General features: G+C 43.1%; 1 protein-coding gene across 4 annotated transcripts in view; it reads left to right on the top strand.

Moving 5' to 3' along the window:
• Positions 1 to 393: 393 nt before the first annotated feature.
• TSC22D1 (TSC22 domain family member 1) overlaps positions 394 to 18,278 on the top strand; it is a 124,691-nt gene continuing 106,806 nt past the window's right edge. For 3 of the 4 annotated variants that reach the window (XR_013993173.1, XM_081045497.1, XM_081045498.1), the window contains exon 1: positions 1,103 to 4,356. Coding sequence is in view for 3 of the 4 variants with exons in the window: in XM_081045497.1 (XP_080901623.1) it covers positions 1,496 to 4,356 (2,861 nt within the window). In the remaining variant the exon portion in view is untranslated. Of the gene's footprint in view, positions 907 to 1,102; positions 4,357 to 18,278 lie in introns of those variants that run through there. The other variant, XM_081045496.1, reaches the window with a different exon arrangement.

Here is an 18,278-nt window from a genome sequence, read left to right as displayed (position 1 = left end):
CCCCGGCCGAAATTCCCCACCCCCCGGCGTCGGCGCCGCCGCCTGCCTTCGGCAATCTCCGTCCGGAGACCCGGCGCTCGGCACAGCCCGAACGGCCGCCGCCGCCTCGCCGGCTTTATGTCTGCGGCGCGGGGCGCGTGCGCAGACGCCATCTTCCCTCTGCCGCCCCCCCCCCACCCCCCCCGCCGCCTTCTCTCGCCGGCGCTCGTCCCTCCTCCTCCTGCGCCCGGGCGCTGGTCCCTCCTCTCCCGATGCCGCGAGAGACGGGGGGATACGGCGGAGCCGGAGCAGAGCCCTCGTAACCAGCGCCTCGGCCCCCTCCGCGGCCCCCTCCGCGGCCCCCACCCACTCACCCGCCCCGCTCGCCGACACCGGCCAACCCCACCTCTCGTTCCTCCGAACGGCGTCGGCTGCAGGCGCTGCACCAGCGCGTCTGGCCACCAGCCGCCGAGAAAGGAGCCGCCGCCGCCTGCGGCCCCCACCCGCCCTGGCCTCGGGAGCCGCGGGCTGAGGACGAGCCGGCTGCGGAGGACGAGGACGAGAGCGGCTGCAGCGTCGGCGCTCGCGCAGGTCCCAGCGCCCTCCGGGGAGGCTCGGGCGCCGGCCCCTTCCTCCCCGAGGACGTGTGCCGAGCCCAGGCGCCTGCCCTGCGGGAGGAAAATGCTCGGGCTCCATGGCTGCCAGTGATGGAGCGGTCCCTGGGCTCCCGCTGCCACCGCCGCCGCCGCGCCCCGGCCGTGCCCCGCGAGGACCCGGCGTCTCTGCGCGCCCGCCCGCGCCTCGTCGCTGGGCTCAGCGTACCGGGCGCCCCGCCGCCGCCCCGCTCGGAGCCTCGTCGCCCCGGCCCCGGCCGCGGCCAGCGTTTCCTCCCGGAGCAGCCGCCGCGAGCCCAGGGGGTTTGAAAGGGTCCGCGGGGCGTGGGGGGAGGGCCGAGCGGGGCCGGCCGGGCCGGGAGGGAGGGTTTGAGCGACGCTGAGCTCGGGGCTCGCCGGCGGCGGCGGCGCCCGGGGTGGCGAGGGGAAGGCGCCGCTCGCTCCGCGCCGCCTTCGTGCAGAGCGGCCGGGAGGGCTTTGCAGCGGCCGCCGCCGCCGCGCGGGGAGGGGGACAGGCGGCTTCGGAGCTGTCCGGGGAAGGGGGGCATTTCTCGGGCTTCCCACCCCCGCCCCGGGGCTCCCCCGCCCTTCTGCCCCGCACCCCACGTGAAGCGGGATATAAAGGGGGGTGTGAGCCTAGAGGGGGAAAGTGAATGGCGACGGGCTGAAGGGGTCCCCCCTCCGGGTCCCCAGCCGCTCTGTTCACCCTCGTTCATCCTCCCTTCTCTAAGCTCGCCCTCGAAGGCAGGAGCAGCCGGCGCCTTCGGCTGAGGAGGAGGAGAAGGAGGCATCGCGCCGGGCGGAGCGTCGGGTCCCGTTGCCCTCCCCGGCGTCCTGAACACAAAGATTACGGTGCAGAAGGAAATTGCCCTCGCCTCCTCCGCGCCGCGGTACCCAACACAATGCACCAGCCGCCCGAGGCCGCCGCCGCCGCCGCCGCGGCCGCTGCAGACATTAGTGCTAGGAAGATGGCGCACCCGGCACTGTTCCCCAGAAGGGGCAGTGGCAGCGGCAGCGGGAGCGCCTCTGCCCTCGGTGCAGCAGGTACCGGCGTCGGTAGCAATGCCACAGCTTCCGAGGATTTTCCGTCGCAGCTCCCGCCGCCACCCCCTGCAGCATCTTCTACGTCGGGACCACAGCCTCCGCCTCCACAAAGCCTGAACCTCCTTTCGCAGGCTCAGCTGCAGGCACAGCCTCTTGCGCCGGGCGGAACGCAAATGAAAAAGAAAAGTGGCTTCCAGATAACCAGCGTTACGCCGGCTCAGATCTCCGCCAGCATCAGCTCGAACAACAGTATAGCAGAGGACACCGAGAGCTACGACGACCTGGACGAGTCTCACACGGAGGACCTGTCGTCCTCCGAGATCCTTGATGTGTCCCTTTCCAGGGCGACTGACTTAGGGGAGCCGGAACGCAGCTCCTCGGAAGAGACTCTGAATAACTTCCAGGAAGCTGAGACACCCGGCGCAGTCTCTCCCAACCAGCCCCACCTTCCTCACCTGGCCCAGCAGAATGTTGTCATCAATGGGAATGCCCACCCACACCACCTCCATCACCACCATCACCTCCATCATGGGCACCACCTCCACCATGGGCACCACCATCCATCCCATGCCGGTGTGGCCAGTACGTCCATTCCTGGAGGGCCCCCCTCAAGCCCAGTATCCAGAAAACTCTCTACCACTGGAAGCTCTGACAGTGTGATACCAGCTGCACCCACTTCTGCTGTATCATCGGGCAGCTCGCCTGCTTCTGTAATGACTAATGTCCGTGCTGTGAGTGCGACCGGCAGTATAGGTATAAGTTCTGTTACTGGCGCTAATACAGCAAATAATGTTAACATTACTGCCGTGGGCAGTTTTAATCCTAGTGTGACAAGCAGCATGCCTGGTAATGCTAATATAAACGCAAGCAATAGCCCCAGTGCTGCCAGTGGGAGTGTGGGGCCTGGCGGTAGCAGCAGTGTAAATGTGAATATCCTGGGTGGCGTGGCCAATGGTACTGTGTCTTCCTTGGCTGTTGTGAACAGTGTCCCTAATGCGGCTGCAGGGATGACTATGGGATCCGTTTCAAGTCAGCAGCAACAACCAACAGTTAACACGTCGAGGTTCAGAGTTGTGAAGTTAGATTCTAGTTCTGAGCCCTTTAAGAAAGGTAGATGGACTTGCACTGAGTTCTATGAAAAAGAAAATGCTGCACCTGCCACAGAGGGTGTGGCGATAAATAAAGCGGTGGAAACTGTAAAACAAAACCCAACAGACGTGACTTCGGAGAGGGAGAGCACTAGTGGGAGCTCAGTGAGCAGTAGTGCCAGCACACTGAGTCACTACACGGAGAGTGTGGGAAGTGGAGAGATGGGCGCCCCCACTGTGCTGGTGCCACAGCCAGCTCTTCCATGCGCGGCCCTTCCGCAGATGGATTTCAGCGGCACTGCTCCACAGGGCGTCCCGACAGTTAGCACAGCGCAGAGTGTGCCTCTGCCACACCTCTCCCAAGTACAGTTGCAGCCTCAAGAACTGAGCTATCAGCAGAAGCAAAGTGTTCAGCCAGTCCCCGTGCAAGCCGCGCTCAATGCTGCGACTGGTATCCAGCCATCACCTGTTCATGTGGTTGGTGTAGCTTCAGCTTTAGGCCAGCCGCCTCCCATTGCTAGTTTGGCTCAACCCCAACTGCCATATCCTCAGACGGCTCCTCCAGTGCAAGTTCCCCTTCCCGGGGCACAAGCCCAGCAGTTACAGTATGGACAACAGCAACCGACTGTTTCCACACAGATGGCCCCGGGCCATGGGACCTCGGTGACTCCGATCCCTCCTTCAGAGTATGTCCAGCCGCCGCCGACCCTGCCGTCAGCAGTGCCCTCTGGGCAGCCCACTCCTGCAGGAGTGGGAGCAGGAACCGCGCTGATTCCTATGGCTCAGCCACCGAGTGTCCAGCTGCCAGTGCCGCCCGCAGCAGTCCAGGCTCCACCTGCAGGGGCATCTGGCCAGCCTGTTGGTCAGGCTCAAACAGCAGTACCTGCTGTACCTCCTGGCAGCCAAGTTGCAAATATTGGTCACCAAGCGAATGTGCCCACTGCTGTGCAGCAGCCCTCTTCCCAAGTCACACCTTCAGTTATTCAGCAAGGTGCTTCTCCATCTTCACAGATAGTTCCACCCGCTCAAACGGCGATTATTCATCAGGGAGTTCAAACTAGTGCTTCAAGCCTTCCTCAACAATTGGTCATTGCTCCCCAAAGTACCCTGGTCACTGTGCCTCCCCAGCCGCCAGGCGTAGAACCTGTAGCTCAAGCAGTCGTTTTGCAGCAGTTGCCTGCACTTAGTCCTTTGCCCTCTGCAAGTAGCATTTCTGTCACCAATCAGGTTAGCTCAACTGGTCCTGGAATGCCTTCTGCCCCAACAAACTTGGTTCCACCACAGAATATAGCACAAAGCCTTGCCACTCAAAACGGTAATGCGGTTCAAAGTGTTAGTCAACCTCCCTCGATAGCAACCAATATAAATTTGCCTTTGGCACAACAGATGTCACTAAGTTCTACTCAGTCCTCTGCACAATCATTAGCTCAGGCAATCGGAGGCCAAGTTGAAGATGCCAGGCGCCCAGCGGAGCCGTCCTTAGGTGGCTTACCTCAGACCATCAGTGGTGACAGTGGGGGAATGTCAGCAGTTTCAGATGGGAGTAGCAGCAGCCTAGCAGCCTCTGCTTCTCTTTTCCCGTTGAAGGTGCTCCCGCTGACGACACCCCTTGTGGATGGAGAGGATGAGAGGTAAGACCTGCCATGTTTCTGCAGACATTCAGCAGAGTCAGCGTCAATCTTTTCAGTAGCTGTGTGTGCATACAAATATGTGCACAAGATTAGTCTAAAGCATCATATACTTTTTCATTTTTGTACGTGAAAATGCATTTCTGTGGTAAGTTTTCTAGAGCAAGAGTGTTATGGAGTGGCTCCAGAGTGGATAGGAAGTGGTGTAAGTAATACGTAAGATATTTGACAGAATAGTTGTTAACTGTTAAGAATAGGTTTGGGAGCACCAAGTGGTTTTATTTATAGGATGCTTTTTAGAAAGATTAATTACAAATAGAAACTTAAGTTTTGCTAAGCAGTATAATAGTTAATCTTTTCTTTTGAATTACTAAAATCCATATGAGCATCTCTTGGGAGGGGTGTGGTTCCACATTTTGTTTCCCCTTTACTAGACTGGACAATCCTTTTCAGTTCTACTGTGTTTGATCTTAGTCTATGAAAGATAATCTTACCTGCTTTTCCTAGTCAGACATAGGAAAGATGACCTCATCTGGGTTATATAGGTTGCCTTTATATTGTAACTGACCAACTTTTGTGAGCTTAAAAATGGTCATTTTATCTGAACAGTAAAAGGAATGGGAATCTTAAAGTTTTTTGTGGGGAAGGAGGGCATACACTATCAAAATAACCAGATTTATCTTTGATGGTGGTATGCTGTACATTTTTCCTTTTGCGTAGTAGATCAAGGTGGTAGCCATTTTAAGAGTAAAGAAAGTCTTGGAGGGTTGAATTTATAGAGGTATGAAAATAATACTTTGTTCTGTTCTCCTGCTAATCTCCTCCACCTGTTCCCTTCTTCCCTTAACGAAAAAAATACATAAAGCCTAAAATACATTATTAAAGTAGTGTTTTCTTAATTGAATTGGAAATAATGTACTAATCACGCTTATTGAATCAAATTGTGTCTCTGAAGCTGACTGGCTAGAAAGTTGTGAAATCTCATGATTCTACATTGTTTTAAATTAAGTTGAATTTAAAGGAATGTTCTTTTCCCAGAGTTGCCAGTCTGACTAACCTTGATCAGAATAGTATCAGATGAGTTGACAAAAGCTATTCATTTTCACTGTGGAACGTTGAATAAACTTGAAAGATAATTTAACTATTTTAGTGTTAGTTGGAGATTTTTGTGGTTGAACTTGCATCTAACCAACTGGAACATTTCTATTCTAAACATATATGGTTTTCACTTTGGAAAAATTGAGCATATTTCAAAAGAACTGCAATTTTAGAAAAAGGCCAGATGTTTCAGTAAGCTTTTCATGATTTTTTTTTTACTTAAAAGATATAATAAGGTAAAGGCATGGTTTATTGAAATAATTTAAAATCTTGTTTTTCAAGATTTTTATCATTTTTCTAATATAATTAAAATCTTGTTACCTAACCAAATGTATTTTGTACGATGTGTACAAAACTGTACTTTTAAAAGGCAGACTTCTTCCAGGAGGTAGTTTCCTTCATAGCCCTATTACAATTATTGTTAAACCTTTAATTTTATCATACCATGCTAATATTCATCTGTAAGTACTAATACTCACCTATAATTTTAAAGAATTATTTTTCCCAAATATTAATGTTTTCTAAATCTAAAGTGTGTGAATTGAGTGAAGCCCCTATAAAAAGAGGTATATATTGATTGTGTGGATGGTAAATGTAGAGAAATGAAAGACTGGTGAAATATACAAATGAAAACCACACATTTTGAATCCAAACGTGCCATGATTTTTGTTGATTACCATTTGTGGTCTCCTGGCATGACTTTCTCCTTTTTTTCCTCCTGGTGGTAGGGTATGGTGGAGCTTTCCACAACTTGCTGCTCCAGACAATTAAAGTCAGATGTTGCTACTTACAACTAGGTTTTCCACTGTAGGGGCAGAGTCTCAGTTTAAGATATTAGTACAAAATCGATGTTTCTACATAGTACTGAGATGAAGATTAATTAGGGGCAAATTTGTAGAAAGGTTTGGAATAAAAGGGACAAAAAGAAATACTGAGAAATATGATTAAATAGTGGTATAAAAACTTGAGTTGACTGTACGTGTTTTGAATTTACTACTATATTTAAGCCTTTGTTAGTTAACATCAAAGTTAAGTCATCAAATTCAGAAAATATTTGTTTCAGAAGTATCCTTTAAATTCTGAAAAATCAAATTTCACCCCTAAAATACCTGTAAAGGTCAGAAAGGATAAAGATGTATATATTTAATGTGTTTCATCACTATAGAAAAAGAAACGTTCTATTTAAATTTGCCCTTAGAAAGGAATTTGAGAATATCTACAAGAGATGAAAGTGACAATGATTTTAAAAAATTATTTTTACTTTTTCTTCCCATGTTAGCTTCTGTGTCACTTGCATCTTCTGGGCTTGGTCACCTATTAGGTCTCCCTTGGGAGAAAGGGGTCCATTATCGTTTAAATATTATGACTTAGAAAACATGTTAGCAAACTTTTGGGTAGTAGGACAAATCAAGGATAGTTATTCTTTAGTCATCTTTTGAAATAGTACTCAACACTTTACATTTTAAAAAATTTATTCGACCTGTGGAAAATGCCTTCACTTGGCCACTGGGAAAGCCTATAAAGATTAGAAACGTGGATCAGGCTTAGTAAGATTATATATCTTGTTTTTAAACAAATCATTCTCATTAAAAAGGTCTTAATGTCATCTAGGCTTTAGCATGAACTTACCGTTACGGGAAGATACAGGTATTGCATACGACTATACAGTCTTTTGTGTTTTGTGATTATTATTAGTACAGCTTCTTACAAGAAATTGGTCAAACTTCTCACCCTTAAGACTCCGCTCAGATGTTCCCTCTGAAGCATTCCCTTCACCCAGAGAGTGGTGTTTCCTTAGCACTTTTGAGTGTTCTCTGGCATGGCACACAGTCAATTATAATTATGTTTCCCCGTCGTCCCCTCTAGGAGTTCCTCAAGGGCAAGAACTAAGTATTTTTTGAAAGACTTAATGCTCAGAATTTCCTGCTTTTCTTACCATGATTTAAAATTTATATTGTCTCTCATCTTAGGCACAACTGTTAAAGATACAGGATCATATAATTTATGCAACAAATTGAAAAGAAGTGATGAAAAAAGATTTGCTTTTTTTTTACCTCATGATTCCTTGAGGTGAACTGATATTGATCTTCTAATGATAGTGCCTGTTATATAGTTGGCGCTCACATTAATTAAAGAGAAATGAGAGTTTTCTTATCTATCAAATAGGAGTAACATTCATTTTGCCTACGTCTGAGAACATCAGCTAAAATAACTGTAAAATACTAAATTACAAGTTTTAGTTTTTATTCAGGTTTGTACCTGCACAGTTTAAGTCAAATAGTTTACATGATTATTCAAAACAAAAGTTTCCTGCGCCTTCCTTTCCAGTTTCCTTTTCCCAAAAGCAGTGACTTTCCTCTTAGATGACGGTGAGATTTACCTTGTAGTCTCTAACACAAGCACATACTTGTGTTGCTGCTAGATACGCAACATAGCTAGGAGGCTGGGAGCGTGGACTGGAGTTAGACTGGTTAAGTTCGATCCTTCCTCTGTCGTTTACTAGTTTTCCGTGTAACATTGGGCTGCTTGACTTCTCTATGCCTCAGTTTGCTCGTTTAAAAAAACGGGGATAATGGTACCTACCTCATAGGTTTGTTATAAGAATTAAAGGAATTTGGAAAGCCCTTAGAACTGTGTCTAACTCCTGTGCCCTGTGTAAGTGTGTGTTAAAAAAAAACTACTTCTTGCTTATGTTTTCGGCCTTAACTAACTTCCTAGATGGAAAATGAAGATTTAACTTTGCTGTTATCACCTACTCAGCTGGTCTCCCTTTCTTCCAGTATCCCATTTCTCTTAATAGTTATGATTATATCACTATTGATTATTCAAGATTTTTGTGAAATATGATTCCTTTTTCTACACTGTCCTGCACTAGCCTGCCTCCTTCCATCCCATCCCAGCCATCTAGTACATATAGTACACTAGTATATATGGTATATATGTGTATATATGTATATATTTCTATATACTGTTTAGCATACAGAAATGTTAGTTGTCGTCACTCCCCTCCCCCAAGTTTCATGTATCAGCTTAGTCTGTTTCCTCTAAATTCAGATCTTTTTCTTTTCCCCCATTTTTTCATGTTTTGGGCTTTACCTTTTGTGATAGAGCCTTTTCTCAGATGTCTGGTAATTCTTGGTTGTCTGCTTGCATTTAACTGCAGATGAGACATTCTTAGTGTGACTTGACCGGTTAGTTAGCTTTCATCGGGCGATCTGGCGGAAGTTCATTGTCATTCCCTGGTCCCCTAGTTTTCTCTATAGTTATCACTAATTTAACTTTTCATCAAATGTCTCTCAAGATGTTCAGACATATCAGGTATTGTTATCAATATTATCTTCCCAAGGAAATCTCTCTTTTATTCTTCCAACCTCCATTCTGGACTGATAGCCTTCTAGACTTCTATTTTCTGGTGACTCATGTCATGTACATTCTTGGTTTACTTAATGTTTTAAAATGGTTTTAGTTTATTTACCCTGATGCTTGTTGATTTTTTTGGTTAGGTAAAGAATACCAGATAGGAAATTTTATTATCTTATCATTTTGTTCTGTTGCTTTCTAGCTTTTTCATATTGCTTTTGAGAAGTCTGAAGCCATTCTGATTCCTCATATATTGCGTGTGACCTGTGTGTATGTTTGTTTTTTTCCTTTTCTTTCCCCTTGTTTACGCCCCCCTTCCTTCCCCTCTCTCATTCTCTTTAAGTGGTCTCTGAAAGCTTTTATCTGTTACTAGGGTTCTGAAATTTTACAATGAGGAGATCCCAGTGTGGGGTTTCTTTTCATCCTTAGTGTTGAGTACTTGACATGATCTTTCAGTCTGGAAGCATCTTTTAATTCTGGGACTTTTTTTTGAATGAGGTTGTTGATTATTTTTTTCTATTTTCAACCCCCCCAATCCCCATTTTTTTCTTTCTTGAGCTCCTCTTATGGGGATAATGGACCTTCTTGATTAGTCTTATAATTTTCTTATATTTTCTCTCCTATTTTTATCTCCGTTTCTTTTTTGCTCTACTTCTGAGTTTTCATCTGTTATCATATATTTAGTTTCCAAGAGCTTTTGTTTTTGTCCTTGCTCCTTTTAGTTAGTATCCTGTTCTAAAAATGATAGTACTTTCCCTTAGCTGTGTGAATGTAAAACCCAGACAGGGTGTTTTTTTGAAGATTTTTTTCTCCCTGTGTGATGTGTCCTTCGTTTTCTTTTCTTTTTTTCTTTAAGTTTTTTTTTTTAATTTTTTTATTAGTTTCAGGTTCTGTAAGTTTTTATTTGCCTTGGTCTTTATCTTTCATGTTACAGCCTTTCCTTAGATGTTTGGTGGTTGTGAGTAAGAGTAGGTCAGTAAAATGCTGATTAGAAATTATCAGAAAGTCTCGTTAGCTTCACTGTGTGACTACCTGGCTGGGCTGTTTGGTTGGAGGACTTTTGATGTCAGTGTCTTCACGTTTTTCCTCCTAGCTGGTTCTTCTGACTTCCTGCATGGCGGTGAAGGCCTATCTACATTTTGGGTAGGGCGGGTGAAGTTGGGTTAAAAAGGTCTTGGGGGGGTCTTAGCAGCCCCATATATATGTTTCTTCAGTCACCCTGTTTTTAGTATGTTCTCCTGCCTACTGCTATACCTGATTTCCTCAGTCTTGTGATCTCTTCTTTCATATTTTCCAGACAATATATTTTCAATTTTTTGTTAGGTTTGGGGAGGGGCACTTGAGACCTGTGAGGCTTGTTGCTTCTTAAAGAGAATTTTAAACAATCTTCCTTGTTTTAGCACCCTCTTTCTCCCACATCCCACATCAGATGTATGTGGTACTGCCAATTCCTGAGTCTTTTGGGGATTTTACAGTTTAAATTGGGTTTATTCTTGGCTTTCTCTACTGTTTGCCAAAGATTTGATTTTCTAGTGTTTGCTAAGTCATTTGTCACTCAGCCATCTGTTTTCCAGCTTCTAAATTTTTGTTGCTATTGTTTTTTCACCTGTTCTGTCAATTTTTGTGGCCTTGTGTCTTTATAGCTTAAAAAAAAAATCCTTTTCTGTCATTTTAGTGGGGTTTTTAGGAAGGGAGTGTAAAATAGATGTGTGTGTTTACTAACGATTGCATACATGTCTCAGCTGTAGAATACTGCACTGTTAAATGTAAGAACAATTTGAATTTTAATAAGGTAATTGCTCCAAGATTTCATCTATAAAGATTACATACATTTTAAGAGTGGGATTGTCTGGTTTGTATCCAGCAGAAATAAGAATAGTATCTATCTCGGTATTTTAATTTGCAGAAGGGATTAAAAAAGTTATAATTAGATTCAGTTAATATTTATCATCACATTTAACCAACTCAACAACTTTGTGAATGAAGTTTTTTCTCTCTTATTGGTGAATAAACTGAAGTTTACTTAGTTTATTACAGAGGCCAATTCAGTTGCTTAAGGTTACATACATACATAGCAGTAAAGCAGAGCTAGGATTAAAGTCATTTTTCCAATTCAAAATCTAGTGCTGTTTCTACTACTTAGAAAGCCAACAAGAGGTGAGGCTGATGTCCTTATATAATATTAGTCACTGAAAACATGAAGAAAGGCAGGCTTCATTGATGTGTATATTTCTAAAGATAATGGAATTATTATAGAACATACAGACATTTACTTGTAAGTCCTTGGTGAGAAAAAAATGGGTAAAGTCATCACAGTGGCGTATCTGGAATGCAGTAGATATTCAAGTGTTAAGTGAAGTAATGTTAACTAACATGTTTTTTATTTTGAAAGTTGTATGAAAATTATCTTTCCAGGAAAATCATTTCGATTTTCTAATAATTTAAGTCTTTGTAACATTGGCTTCAGATTTGCAAAACAAGTCGATTTCTTTCTTGTTTAGAAAGTTTAATTTAAAAATATGAAGCTGCAAAGCATGACCCGTTATGTATGGTCCTGCAATACTGGGACCCTGGTGGTTGGTGTCCGTTTCACTGTGCTGTTAGCGTTGAATATGTCATGGTAGGAATAGGCTGTAATGGCTCGTTAAAAGATTACATGAGGGAAAAAAATGCAAAGCATGTTTACATTATTTTAAAGAACTAACGAGTTTTAGATTCTAGGTTGACTTTTTTTCTAATTCACATACCTTCAGATGTTGTCGTCATCGTACCATGTGTCATGTTCCGTCCCCCGCCCCAGAATTTTATCCTGACCAGTCAGTTTGACCTGGAAATCTTACTTGACCTTTTGGTGTCCTTAGGCCAGGTTGACCTTTGTTCTTCCCGCCTTCCTAAATGAAACACTTTGGCTTTCAGTGCTATTTTTCTTAGTGTCTTCTCACCTTTCTGGCCACCCCTTTTCAGTCTCTTTCAGATTCATTTCTTCTGTTTGCCTCTCAGTGTTAGGTTTGTTTTGGATTTCGGAGTCCCCGTTCCACCACCTTTGCCCTTGGTAGTCATCTGTCCTGTGGCTTTCAGTGCAGGCTGGATGCTGTCAGCTCCTGAATGCGTGTCGGTAGCCCGCCCTTCTCTGAGCTTGGACTGATGCAGGCTTCTGCCTTCAGAACTCTCCTCTGAGGCCGGCTCCTCAACCTCAACAGATCATAAACTTACTCTTCATTACCTCCTAACCTCTCAAGTTTTCTCCTTTAGTCATCCTCGTTTTTGTTTTGTTTTTTCTTTTTTAAATTTTTATTGGGGAGTATTTGTGAACAGTGTGTTTTTCAGGACCCATCAGCTCCAAGTCAAGTCATTGTCCTTCAGTCTAGTTGTGGAGGGCGCGGCTCACTGGCCCATGTGGGAATCGAACCGGCACCATTGGTGTTATGAGCACCGCGCTCTAACCAACTGAGCCAACCAGACACCCATCTTCCTCGTTTCAATGAATATTGTTTCTAACTCTAGTTCTTCACTTTCGAAATCTGAGGCTTGTTCTTGATAACTCGTTTTTCCTCAGCTTCTCCATCCTGACCATTACCTTCAAAATACATCTTGAGTTCATCTTTTTTCCTCCAGCTCCAGTGCCACAACAAACGTCAAGTTCTTCAGTGGCCTCTCACTAGCCTCCTGCAAACGTTCTTGCCTTTCCCTAATATAGCTTGTAGTCAGAATGCTACTCTTAAAATCAGATCACTACTCACCCCAGGCCCCTTAAAGCCTTCCCATTTCTTTTAAGTTGATTACTTTTTCCTTTGCTGACTTCTGGCTTCACAGGTCATGTTTTCCCTTCACTTTCTGCATTCCCACTGCCTCTTTCAGTTCCTCACCTTGCCATCTATTACCTTTTCCTCTAGGCTTTCTGTTCCTTTGGCCTGAACGTACCCTATGGCACCTCCCCTCCGTTCCTCCTTAAAGCCTGTCACCTTTTGCGAGGCCTTCTCTGACACACCAGTCTAAATCTAGCTTCTTTATTAATACTGTTTAATAGCATCCGGTTCTTGTACAATGCTTATTACAGTTTGTAATTAATAATCTGTTTGATGATTTTAAGCCTCAGTACAGGGATGTTTGGTTTGCTGCTGTATATTCCCAGGTATGTTACTGTACCTGTTACGTTCAATTCTGTCCATGCCACACAGACCGTAGGTACTCAGTAAACGTCTGCTTAATGAATAAATGAAGAAAATCTATTTTTAATATTGGCATAAGGACAGCTTTAAAAACAATATTATGATATATTTGAAAGGTAAATAAGTTCTTTATATGTGATCATGTGGTATTACTATTTTCTTTAATAGAGATGGTTGAGAATTGATTACTTTTTGCTGTTTGTGAGTCAGAAATCAATGCTTAGTTGCTGCTTTTGATAAACATTTTGTTTTATGTTTACGCTTATTTTGTATTTACTTAAGTTTATGCCAATAAAATTTCTCCAACTTGAATAAAACAAAACAAACCCCATTTATTTCAAAATTAGAATATCAGTGTTCTTTTTCTTCTTTTGACTGGCTCAGCTATTTAGCATATAAGGATCCGTAAATATCTAAGTATCCCTTGAAGTCCTTTGGTGCAGTTTCAGCTGTTGAAAGTATAAACATTTAACTTCTCAAATGCCACTTGTTTGTGTTGAGAGGTTTCTTTATTAAACTGTTTAGTAAGCATTGAGTTAATGAATTATTTAAAATTCCTAACTTACCTATTTTACCTATTTCATTGTAGTTACTTGTTATTAAATCAGTAGGTTATGGGTTATGTAAAGGAGGAGGAACCATGGGAAAGGTTAGGCAGTGCTTAGAATTAGCAATACGTTTAGTTGATTATAGATGGGTATTAAGTGGGAGTAAAAAAAAGCATTAAGAGATGAGGCCTTTAGGGAAGGGAAAATGAATCCCTTTACAGAAGGGAAAATCGGGAATCTGATGTGGTGCAGTGAGTGGCAGACACCAGTTTTAAGTCTAACTGTTTTCATATCCTTTTTGTGGACCTATCAGTGGTAAACCTGGTTGCCTGACTTAAAACCGTATTTGTGTTGACTGGGGAGGAGATTTACTGTGGCTTGATTTTATTAAATATTAACTTCAGATTATGGTGAGTGATAATTGCCGTCACCATCCATGGAGCCATAGAATAGTTACTCTGAGCTTCATGTGGTGAAGACAGATGAGACAACATCTTATTTTTCCAGGTCTCCCAGATTATTTTTATAATATCAGCTCCCTAGCCCAGTTGAGGAACTCCTGATAACCCTGTGTACATGCCTGAGGATTCTTTTTTTTGAGTAAATTGTAGATGGACAGATTACAAAATTGCTCATTGTTGGTGAGACTTCATTCTCTCCCAGATCACTTAATTATCTAATTTCTTCGGCTATTAGGCTTTGTTATATATCCACAGGGTAACAAACAGCATATTGACTGTGGTTAGGAATTCTTTGAGGGTATAAATGTACAATTGAAATACTATCTAGCATTATATTTTTGCCATCATATGGTTATGATATTATATCTGGTGCTGATAGTAATAAAACCTTATTCTTGTATGATTTTGGGGAGGGGGGTTGTTTTTAATGAAGCGCTTTGAAATAGATTATGTCCTCTAGAGCCCTAGCAGTCTAAAAGTTGGTAAGATGCTTCTGTTCAATTTTCACAGAGGAAGAAAAGAGTCTTTGGTTCATTTGTTTGATCAATAGTTAAATACTGAGTTCTTGCTGTGTGTTACATATTGTTTTTAGCTTGTTTATAGGCTCTACACCAATTTAGTAATAGTAGTAGTAGTGGTATTAATAGCTGTAGTAGGAGTAGTTGAAAGGTTTGATACTTTTTGCAAGTCTGTTCTAAGCTCTTTACATATATCAACTTATTTCATTCTCAGAACAACCTCATAAGGTATAAGTACCATTATTATCCCCATTTTGCAGGTAAGGAAACTGAGGCATAGAATGATCAAGTAACTTATTCAGAGTCACATTGCTAGTAAGTGGGAGCTGGGACTTAAACTGGGATTTAAGTCCCAGAGTTTGTGCTCTTCCTGGCCTTTGTGATCTGTTGTCTCCAGCAGAGGATCAGAACCCAGGCATTCTGTGGTTTCCTCAGTGAACTGCAATGCATTGGAAGGCGCTGGGAACGGCAGGTGTTTCTTACCTCCTTCCGTCCTCAAATCGTACTGTTTTGATTTGGAAAGTGTGGGTGGGGATGCGAACCTTGCTCTTGTATCCAGAATGTAAACTCCCAAGAGCAGGTACCTTCCCCGTCTAGTTTACCTGCATTCCCATTGCGTGCAGTAGTGCTTGGCTGTCAGTATGTTCTGAAATAGTTGTTGAATAGAAGAAGTGAATTCAGACGTGGCAGAAAAACCCCTACGAATATCCAGGACAGGGATATAATTACCGTAAATACTTTGCCATCCTGTTACCATTACACCGTGTCACAGCTGTTTTTGTAGAGTAAGGTTTAGTCCTTCCCAGATGTGTTACTGTGCCTGTTATGTTAAATGCTGTCTGACTCCCCTTCACCAGTCGGTCAGATGGGTATAGTTATTGATTAGGTGTAAATCGTTATGCCTGGTAATGGTGTAACAAAGACTGAATCAAACTTGGTTCTTGTCCTCAAGGAGTGTAAACGAGTTATACATGGGGAAATTACATGACCATGTAAGTGCAAAATAACAGTTTTAAACTACATGAAATAGAAAATTAAAGAATAAGAAATTTAGTGCTGGAAATCTTCAGATCTCATTCAACCCTTGGTTTATGGTGTAGATGGAGGAACGAGTTCAGAGGGGCTAAGTGAATTCTCTGACATAGAGCTATAAAATATTTCTCAGACTGTCACTGGAACTCTAGTCTCCAAAATGGCAGATGGTGTTGCATTCAAAGTTCACAGACGGGGTAGAATTGACCTTTGATAGGCCAGGAAAGCAGTGTTATTTCAACTGACGTTTCAGAGTTTTGGGTTGAAGGAGAATGTTTCAGGCAGGAGAACAGTAATAAAAATGGGAGGGAATAAGAAAAACATTCTGGAAATGAGTAAGGAAACAGTTGGACTTCGGAGAGTAAGTCTGTCTCAGAAGTGACTGAAGGTTGACTTGGGGAGTGATTTGGCCCTTAACCCTTGTTGAGAGACGATGTCCAAGGAAGATTAGTATAAGAGGAGTCTGCAGTTTGGATTGGGGTGGGGGTATACCTAGAAGCAGGAAGGACTAGTTAGGAAACTGTGTTTCTTTTATTAATGAAGGACATACATTATGGACATACATACAATACATACATATTAAGGACATACATTAGGGGGCTAGTGATTTCCACTGTTAAATGATTCAGTACCGGCTCCCTTTGGTTAGTAAATTTATAAAAATACTATGTTCACTTTCCTGGCTTCTCTGACCTTAAAGCAGTTTGTTTCTCTTCTCATTTTAAGAAAGAAAAAAAACATAAGTTCCCAGAAAAGCTATTATCTATAACCACAGCTTTAAAGGTCTGATGGATAAGTGGTTATAATCTTCAGGTAGGATTTTTGGCAATTTAATGTTTTCATAAGGTTTATCTGTGTCTAATCCAAAGCAGATGTGTCCCAAATATATTTAGTAGTGAAAAGACATCCAAGTGAGTGTGAACTAATATTTTAGGATTGGGCTTTACCTTAGTGGTTGTAGAGACCTTTGCCTGCTTTGTTTTCATACTAACCAGATTCCATTGCCACCCTCTTCCAGATAATGGAAAGAGGAGGAATTATTTCTTCCTATCCCCTGAGCACTCCTAGGTCTCTATCAAAAAGGAAATGGTATTGGGTCAGATGGGCACTTGTCTCAATAGGGAGACCGCTTCAGGATGGTGTAGACGCCTGACCACTGCGCTGTACACCTGAAGCTGAAGCTGAAAAACAATGAATGTCAACTGTAATTTAATATGTATGTGGTCACACGATGTGGAGGACAGCACAGGGATTAGAGTCAATGGAACTGTAACAGCTGTATTCGATGTCAGAGAGGTAGTAGATTCGGGAGGGGGGTTATCGCTTTGTGAGGGGTGTAAACGTCTACATTGGTTTGTACACCTGAAACTAATAAAAAAAACATATACTAAAGAAAACAAAAAAGGTAATGGTATAAGTTTATTTAAAATATGAAAAGCATTAATGCTATCATTGACACTAAATGTGAGTAATTTGATTATTTTATTGACATTCAAAGTGCCACAAAACTAACTCACTCCTTTATATATCGGTGCCTTTTTTCAGTTTGCTTGCCATTTTTTAATTTTGAGAACGTATGCACATATCTTTGGGTATACATATAAACAGATATAATTTTTTTTTTTCCAAGTCAAGTTGTTGTCCTTTCAATCTTAGTTGTGGAGGGTGCCGTTCAGCTTCAAGTTGTTGTCCTTTCAGTCTTAGTTGTGGAGGGCGCAGCTCAGCTCCAGGTCCAGTTGCCGTTGCTAGTTGCAGGGCCACAGTCCCTTATCCCTTGCGGGAGTCGAACCGGCAATCTTGTGGCAGCTCAAGGTGCCGTGTTCAATCTTAGTTGCAGGGGGCAGAGCCCACCATCCCTTGTGGGATTCGAGGAATCGAACTGGCAACCTTGTGGTTGAGAGCCCACTGGCCCATGTGGGAATCGAACCGGCAGCCTTCGGAGTTAGGAGCATGGAGCTCTAACCGCCTGAACCACCGGGCCGGCCCCAAGAGATATAATTTTTTAAAAGGACTTTGTGAAGTTGACCTTAGATTACAAAGTCTCCTAGGTATTTGAAAGAATGTAATTTATTTAATAATTATATATATAGCACTGTCTCTATCCTCAAGGAAAGCCTGCAGTTGAATTCAAGAATGACTGTGTGTGTGTACACAACTATAAATACAATATGCATGCATATACACAGAAAAAGATAACAAGTAACAGATTTGTTTTATCTCGTAATATTTATATTTATCTTTTTTATCTTTATTAGATTTATTGGAGTGAGATTGGTTAGTAAAATTATATAGGTTTCAAGTGTACAGTTCTATATAATACAGCATCTGTATATTGCATTGTGTTCACCCAGAGTCAGTTCTCGATAATTTATCTCTAAGCTGCTTGAAACAGTTTAGAGAAGGACTTGAGATAGCAATCCAATAAATGGGACAAGTGTGACAAAGTAGGATATGATATATTATGAGAGATAATAAAGCAGTATTGGGAGTCAGAAGGTGAAGGTCCCTTGCTTTTGGGGAGGTGACATTCGAGAGAAGTTTAGCTATAGGGGTTGTAAGTCATCTTAGTAGAGCAAACTTACACCAAAAAGGTTCAAGGCACGGGGACGATTTACAGAAAAGAACATAGGACGCAGTTGAAGTTGGTAGGGGGTTGTGTCTGTGTACGGGAATGGAGAAGATAAGGCTCGCTTTGGAAAGCTGAAAGGCAAGATGACAAAGTCTGGACTTCATGGGACA

Source organism: Rhinolophus hipposideros (genome assembly GCF_964194185.1).
Source record: "Rhinolophus hipposideros genome assembly, chromosome: 4".
Classification (NCBI taxonomy): Eukaryota; Metazoa; Chordata; class Mammalia; order Chiroptera; family Rhinolophidae; genus Rhinolophus; species Rhinolophus hipposideros.
Note: the sequence above shows the minus strand (reverse complement) of the source record. Positions and strands in the feature narration are given on the sequence as shown.